An 8,169-nucleotide genomic window follows, 5' to 3' on the forward strand; every position below is an offset into this window, starting at 1 on the left:
AGTCTCCTCTTGGCTTATATCGAAATCCTCTGACATTCTTCTTTACAAATCCTCGTTTTGTACTTCTAATTAGTGACCGTTGTTTTGTTTTGATCTCTCCCCTGCGCTTCCGCGTTCGTCACTTCTGAGCGGCGCATGCGCAAAGCCGACCTCATACGTCATCCGCCCGGAACTGCTTCCGTTTACAACAGTGAGCGCAAGCTAGATTAAAGTGATTATTACGTTTTAAATATGGTTATTTTTCTTACAAAAACGCATTGATTCACTACAGGAGGCCTTTGTTCACTCCCCGGAGCCGTGTGAGACACTTTTTTTTAATGGATGGGCGCTTTTTATTTCACTTCTTTTGGACTGATGCACTGCAACACCCACTGAGTGCCATTAAACAGCTTGAAAGATCAAAGACAATTTTTTATATAACTCCGACTGGATTCGTCTGAAAGAAGAAAGTCATATACACCTAGGATGCATTGAGGGTGAGTAATTTATGGCCTAATTTTCATTTTTGGGTGAACTAACCCTTTAATAAGCGTCAGATGCTGGATGCGTCTCATAAACGCACACCAAAAGCACACATCGTGCAACCCTAACCAAGCACAACACTTCCAGAAGTAACAATCCCAATCATTCTCTCCATAGAGAAATCAATGTTTAGTGGTAACATGCAAACATTTCAGTAAAGACCTACCATAAGCTCTGAAGTTAAATGATTAATTATGATTCTGCAGAAGCCATGAGTCATTCAAATTCATATTTAAACAAAGTCACTGTCACCATAGGAATTTCTGCTAATGAGTATGAGCAGTGACATCCCACTCGCATGAAGAATGATGCAACTGAATCAGTTTCTTTACACTATCGAACTAACACTGCCTGAATATTTTTTAAAAAGCTTAAATTATATTAAAATTTTATTAAACTTAAAATATATATACTTACTGTAGAATCAATGAATTGTTTTATAGTGTTTTTTATACATTACCGTTCAAAAATGTGGTCTGTAAGATTTATTAATGTTTTCAAAGAAGTCTTCTGCTCACCAAGCATTTACCTGACTAAAAACTGTAAAAACTGTAATATTGTCAAATATTATTACAACTTAAAAATAACTGTTTTCTATATGAATATATTTTAAAATGTAATTTATTTCTGTGAATTTTCAGCATCATTACTCCAGTCTTCAATGTCACATGATCCTTCAGAAATCATTCTAATATGCTGATTTGCCGTTTAAGACAGAAATATTTATAACTATAATGAATGTTGAAAACAGTTGTGCTGCTTAATATTTTTGTGGAAATCATGATAATATTCTTTCAGGATTCCTTGATGAATATTTGATAAACATTTATTTGAAATAGAAACATTTTGTAAGATTACAATGTCTTGCCACTTTTTATCAATTTAAAGCTTCCTTTCTAAATAAAAGCATTATTTCTTATTAAAAAACTGCTTTTGAATGGCAGTGTACCTATGTAGAAAACGAATGGGAAAAATACTTCCAGAAGCAAAGCCACTGAGAATGTGGTTAAATGTGAAAGAGTGAGAGTCAGATCTTTCTACTGGAGTGAAATCCTCTCATGACTGCTCTTGAAGAACCACTAAAACACACCTTTACACAGTGAGAACTGGTTTCAGAAGCCCCAAAGATCCAAAGATTCATTCAGAGATTTATTTAAAAGAAAAAAAAAAAAGCTTAATTTTTTTATGTAGCCTTTGCAAACAAAAGAAAATTGACTCCTGAAATGCCGGAAACTGTACAATTGCTTTCTGTCCATTGCAACTGTTGCTTGTCAGATTGCATTAGATCTTCAGTAAAAGTCAAAACAGACTGTACAACATCATGTCAGATTGAATGATGCAAGATTTACAGCACCGATGGTCAGTTTTACTCCATCAATCTATGACAAATTCCTCACTGACATGCACAAAGCCAAGAAAGCCCTTGAGGAAAAGGGGATTTTGTGGACTGTGAACTTCGATATGATCATAACATGATAGGAAAGCTAAATAATAAGACTTCTGATTGTCTCCAACAGCAAAAATCCTACAGTATGCATATAACAACTGCTACCAAAGTCTGAAGTCCTTCATTTTGTCCCAACGTATTCCCCACACGGCTGGGCATAGACACTTATTCCCACATTCAGCAGTGGACAGGAGGATGATGATGGCCTGAAGCTACAGCAGCTGGAGACCATTGGGACGCTCTGTTTTGGGAGACACACAATGTGACCTTGGAGTCATCCGGACTGAATCCAGTGAATAACAGATAACCCAAGAGCACGAGTCCTTACTCAGCTGATGAGTATGAGAAAAAGAGCTTGGAATGACAAAAAGTTTTAACCTCTCAAATCATCCACAGAAACAGACCTCATGGAGCATGTTGGTTAAATGAAAACACCATATTAACCAGAAAAGAGAAGTTTAACAAGACAAATTTGAATTTTGTTCTGTGATTAGGGGTTTTGCAAAAAAAAATAAAAAATACAAATGTCTTGACTTTGACAAGCCAACACAATTAAACACACTACCGTTCAAATGTTTGTGATCACTAAAGTTTTGAAATTAAAACTTTTATTCCACAAGGAGGATGCATTAAATTGATCCAAACTGACAGTAAATACATTTATAATGTTACAAAAGGTTTCTATCTCAAATAAATGCCTTTCTTTTGAACTTTCTAATCAAAGAATCTTGAAAACATAAATGTATCACGATTTCTACTAATGATCCTTCAGAAATCATTCTAATATGCTGATTTGCCGTTTAAGACAGAAATATTTATAACTATAATGAATGTTGAAAACAGTTGTGCTGCTTAATATTTTTGTGGAAATCATGATAATATTCTTTCAGGATTCCTTGATGAATATTTGATAAACATTTATTTGAAATAGAAACATTTTGTAAGATTACAATGTCTTGCCACTTTTTATCAATTTAAAGCTTCCTTTCTAAATAAAAGCATTATTTCTTATTAAAAAACTGCTTTTGAATGGCAGTGTACCTATGTAGAAAACGAATGGGAAAAATACTTCCAGAAGCAAAGCCACTGAGAATGTGGTTAAATGTGAAAGAGTGAGAGTCAGATCTTTCTACTGGAGTGAAATCCTCTCATGACTGCTCTTGAAGAACCACTAAAACACACCTTTACACAGTGAGAACTGGTTTCAGAAGCCCCAAAGATCCAAAGATTCATTCAGAGATTTATTTAAAAGAAAAAAAAAAAAGCTTAATTTTTTTATGTAGCCTTTGCAAACAAAAGAAAATTGACTCCTGAAATGCCGGAAACTGTACAATTGCTTTCTGTCCATTGCAACTGTTGCTTGTCAGATTGCATTAGATCTTCAGTAAAAGTCAAAACAGACTGTACAACATCATGTCAGATTGAATGATGCAAGATTTACAGCACCGATGGTCAGTTTTACTCCATCAATCTATGACAAATTCCTCACTGACATGCACAAAGCCAAGAAAGCCCTTGAGGAAAAGGGGATTTTGTGGACTGTGAACTTCGATATGATCATAACATGATAGGAAAGCTAAATAATAAGACTTCTGATTGTCTCCAACAGCAAAAATCCTACAGTATGCATATAACAACTGCTACCAAAGTCTGAAGTCCTTCATTTTGTCCCAACGTATTCCCCACACGGCTGGGCATAGACACTTATTCCCACATTCAGCAGTGGACAGGAGGATGATGATGGCCTGAAGCTACAGCAGCTGGAGACCATTGGGACGCTCTGTTTTGGGAGACACACAATGTGACCTTGGAGTCATCCGGACTGAATCCAGTGAATAACAGATAACCCAAGAGCACGAGTCCTTACTCAGCTGATGAGTATGAGAAAAAGAGCTTGGAATGACAAAAAGTTTTAACCTCTCAAATCATCCACAGAAACAGACCTCATGGAGCATGTTGGTTAAATGAAAACACCATATTAACCAGAAAAGAGAAGTTTAACAAGACAAATTTGAATTTTGTTCTGTGATTAGGGGTTTTGCAAAAAAAAATAAAAAATACAAATGTCTTGACTTTGACAAGCCAACACAATTAAACACACTACCGTTCAAATGTTTGTGATCACTAAAGTTTTGAAATTAAAACTTTTATTCCACAAGGAGGATGCATTAAATTGATCCAAACTGACAGTAAATACATTTATAATGTTACAAAAGGTTTCTATCTCAAATAAATGCCTTTCTTTTGAACTTTCTAATCAAAGAATCTTGAAAACATAAATGTATCACGATTTCTACTAAAACTAAAGCAGCACAACTGTTTTTAACATTGATAATAATAAGAAACGTTTCTTGACCAGCAAATCAGTATATTACAATGATTGCTGAAGAATTTCTGTGATACTAGAGTAAAGAATGCATTTTAAAACATATTAAAACAGAAAATAGCAATTTTAAATTGTAATAATATTTCATTTTTTGGCTGTATTTTTGATCAAATAAATGCAGCCTTGGTGATACAAGAAACAGTTTGATTTTAGTATTAGTTCTATACTATTATATTATTTATTCATATTTTGAATTAGAATTTATTTTTATAATTTCAGTTTTCATTTTATATTCAATTTAGTTTGTCATTTTCTTCTCTTATTTTTTATTATTTTTTAATATTTCTATTTATCTGTCATTTATTTTTATTTCTGTTTTAGTCATTTTAGCAGTGTAACTTAAGCTTATTTCAGTAAGGTGACATTTCTAATATTTAATTTTTTTTAATTTTAATTTTATTTAATTGTATTTTATTTTAGCTTTATTTCAATTAACAGAAACTATTTAAATAGATTTAGTTTTAAAAACAACAACAGTGATGTGAATCGTATTTAAAAAATCCAGCATTGCTGGTCACCAGCATAAGGTATGTTTTGCATGCTGGTTCCTGGTCCCCAGCAAGGCCACAACAAAACTTGTGTATGTGTTACATATCACGTTTCTTTTGAAACTGGCTTGTGTTTGTAGTTAAAGACCAAGACAATTTTCCAAATTAATTTTAATAAATTATTGAATAAAGAAAAACACAAGTTGCTGGTTACATGTTTACATAGTAAAATCCCCAGTGTTAAACAAACACTGCTCAGTTTTCACATGGTCCTGATCTATAGAGTAAACGTAACACTGAAGCAGTGTTGTAGTTAGTGAAATAAAGCAGATTCACTCTACAAGTGACGACGGAGCATTATTGATGACACCTACTACTATAGATTTAGTTTTAGTTAAAAACAACAACAGTGATATGAATCTTATTTCATAAACACGCAAAAAATAGTTTTTACTGATCCCAAACTTTTGAATGGTAGTGTACAGTATATGGTGTTGAAATGAATCAGGACATCAACTCTCCTAGTGTAAAGGTGTGTTTAATATAATGATTTCAAGAGCAGTTGGGTGTTAATCCCATAGAACAGTTTAAACAACACACACACACACGTCAAACCATGCATCTTACATGAGAAACACTTGAGAACAGCTCTGGGTTTCGACATCACACACGTAGAAACCTTCTTACAAAGGCTATGAGGGACTGAGAGACACAAAACCAACATGGTCAATGGAAGAGGAAACTCGCTCAGACTTTCTCTCTCTTTGTTAACTTCAACAAGCCCACACCACTCCAAACTAAAGACAGCCACACAGAAACTGCAGTGGTGGTCCGTCAGAGGAGGTTTGAGGCTGAGGCTCTTGTATAATTTAGTCTATGTTGTGTTGAGCGCCAGCAGGCCTGATGACGCATTACAGCGAGACTCAAAGTTTGTATTAATGTCAGATGAACATAAATGATTCTCTGATTCTCCTCTGACTCACCCATCCCTTTGGAGTGGTTGAAGTCTCCTTTGACGATCCTGCAGGATTTGCCATCACCGTTGCAGACGCTGCACCGGTCTTCTTTTGCAGAAGAACCGATGATGCCGTCACAGCCGATTTTCTGCAGGAGGTAGAGTAAGAAAACAATAAGACTGATTTCATGAGTCGTGACTTAAAATAATGTGAAAAAAAAATTGATTGGTATGAATTAATTGTACACGTGGACTGTAAAATGTCACTCCAAACCGGTATGCTGTTTATTTGTCTGCATAACACAAAAATATAATCTTCACCCAGCTCTAAAACAAAGCCAAACACTCCCAAATTACTCCCCGTTTTAGGGAGTATTGGCCTATATTTAGTAGATACTGTAAGTTCTATACACTACTTTATTTATTAATTAATAGGTCAAAATTGAGAGAAATATTTTGTAATTTTATAAATGTATTCGAATAATGACTACTTCAAATAAATGATGTTCTTTTGAAATTTCTGTTCATCAAAGAATCCTGAAAAGAATGTATCATGATTTCTGAAGGATGTGACACTGAAGACTGGAGTAATGATGCTGAAAATTCAGCTTTAATCACAGGAATAAGTTACATTTTAAAATATATTCCAATAGAAAACAGTTATTTGAAATCAGAATAATATTTCACAATATTACTGTTTTTACTGTATTTTTGATCAAATGAATGCAGCCTTGGTGAGCAGAAGAGATAATAAATAATCACAATATTTTCAATATTATGAGTCCATATAATGAACAAATTAATAAATATGACAACACAATAAATATATTAAATGTACATGAGGCTCAGTAAAGCCTTTTGATTTATCATATTTAAGAAATGAAAAACATCTGGAATCAAAGATGCTCTAAAATATGGTGTGTCATTTTATGAAAAAAAGATATGTTAAGATTCTTAAAAAAATCGTCTCTAGGTTATGCATGTAACCATGGTTCCCCGGGAGAATGAGACGCTGCGTCGAAACGCTATGGGAACACCTTCAGCGTGACCACGCTCGTTACATTTTAAAATATATTCCAATAGAAAACAGTTATTTGAAATCAGAATAATATTTCACAATATTACTGTTTTTACTGTATTTTTGATCGTAACCATGGTTCCCCGAGGGAACGAGACGCTGCGTCGAAACGCTATGGGAACACCTTCAGCGTGACCACGCTCTGAATCACGTGTGTAAACAGTCCAATGGATGGGCGAGACGTCACGGGCGGGGTGATGTAGAGACCAGGAAGCTTAAAAGCATGTGCGGTGGATACATATATCTGGGAAATGAAGTAAGCGCTCACAGGGATGCCGGAAGTATGGCAATGAGACGCAGCGTCTCGTTCCCTCGGGGCAACATGGTTACATACGTAACCTAGAGACGTTCCCCTTCAGGAACTCGAGCTGCGTCGAAACGCTATGGGAACGAGTATGCCCACTCTGCCAGACTTACAAATCCCTGCCTAGTGTGGAAGAGCACAACTAAGGCGAGAGAACAGAAGTGCCGGGAGTGGCTCGGATATCGAGGTCGTAGAACCTGACGAAAGTCAGCAGCGTAGACCAACCCGCAACGTTGCAGATGTCCTGCATAGATACACCTGACAGAAAGGCCTTGGAGGCCGTCACACCCCGAGTCGAGTGAGCCTTGACCCCCAGGGGCGAGGGGAGATCAGAGGACTCAAGGCTAGGCAGATGGCATCCACGATCCACCGGCTGAGGGTCTGTTTAGATGCAGGAAGACCCTTCTTGGGGGGACCATAGCACACTAGCTCTTGAGAGAAGAAATTGCCAGAAGGAAGGTAGTCTTTAGAGTGAGATGACTATCAGATATCTCCTCTATAGGCTCGAAAGGAGGTTTACAGAGAGCCTCTAACACCACAGCCAATTCCCACGGAGGGACAAGAGATCGTACCGGAGACCTCAGCGCACCGCGGAGGAAACATGTAACTAGGGGGTGTCTGCCCACTGACTGACCACCAAGAGGGGCATGGTAGGCCGCAATGGCCACCGCTTAAACCTTCAAGGTGGAGTGGGTCAACCCTGCGGAGAATCGGGCCTGCAGGAACTCCAGCACTGTACCAACCGGGCAGTTAACTGGGTCGAGCAGGCGGTCTCCACACCAAGAAGTGAAAAGTTTCCACTTCAAGGCGTACAGTTTCCTCGTTGAGGGAGCTCTGGATTGGAGGATGGTCTCAACAACCTCAGTTGAGAGACCGGAGACTACGAGATGTGCGCCCTCAGGGGCCACACCCACAGCTTCCACAGCTCCGGGAGGGGGTGAAAGATGGTGTAAAAAACACCTTTTGAATGGTGTCCCCCCCCCCCCAAC

The 8,169-nt window shown here is 37.1% G+C and overlaps 1 protein-coding gene across 1 annotated transcript in view; it reads right to left on the reverse strand.

Annotated features, from left to right (window-relative positions):
* Window positions 1-8,169, reverse strand: part of LOC107692780 (A disintegrin and metalloproteinase with thrombospondin motifs 17-like) — a 147,808-nt gene that overhangs the window by 37,580 nt on the left and 102,059 nt on the right. Inside the window, exons 15-16 of the mRNA XM_016492003.1 lie at window positions 5,827-5,947; window positions 5,471-5,545 (exon numbers count right to left, since the gene is read on the reverse strand). Coding sequence (XP_016347489.1) covers window positions 5,471-5,545; window positions 5,827-5,947 — 196 coding nt within the window. The remainder of the gene's footprint in view (window positions 1-5,470; window positions 5,546-5,826; window positions 5,948-8,169) is intronic.

Source organism: Sinocyclocheilus anshuiensis, unplaced genomic scaffold (genome assembly GCF_001515605.1).
Source record: "Sinocyclocheilus anshuiensis isolate Anshui unplaced genomic scaffold, SAMN03320099.WGS_v1.1 scaffold45, whole genome shotgun sequence".
In the NCBI taxonomy this organism is placed as follows: Eukaryota; Metazoa; Chordata; class Actinopteri; order Cypriniformes; family Cyprinidae; genus Sinocyclocheilus; species Sinocyclocheilus anshuiensis.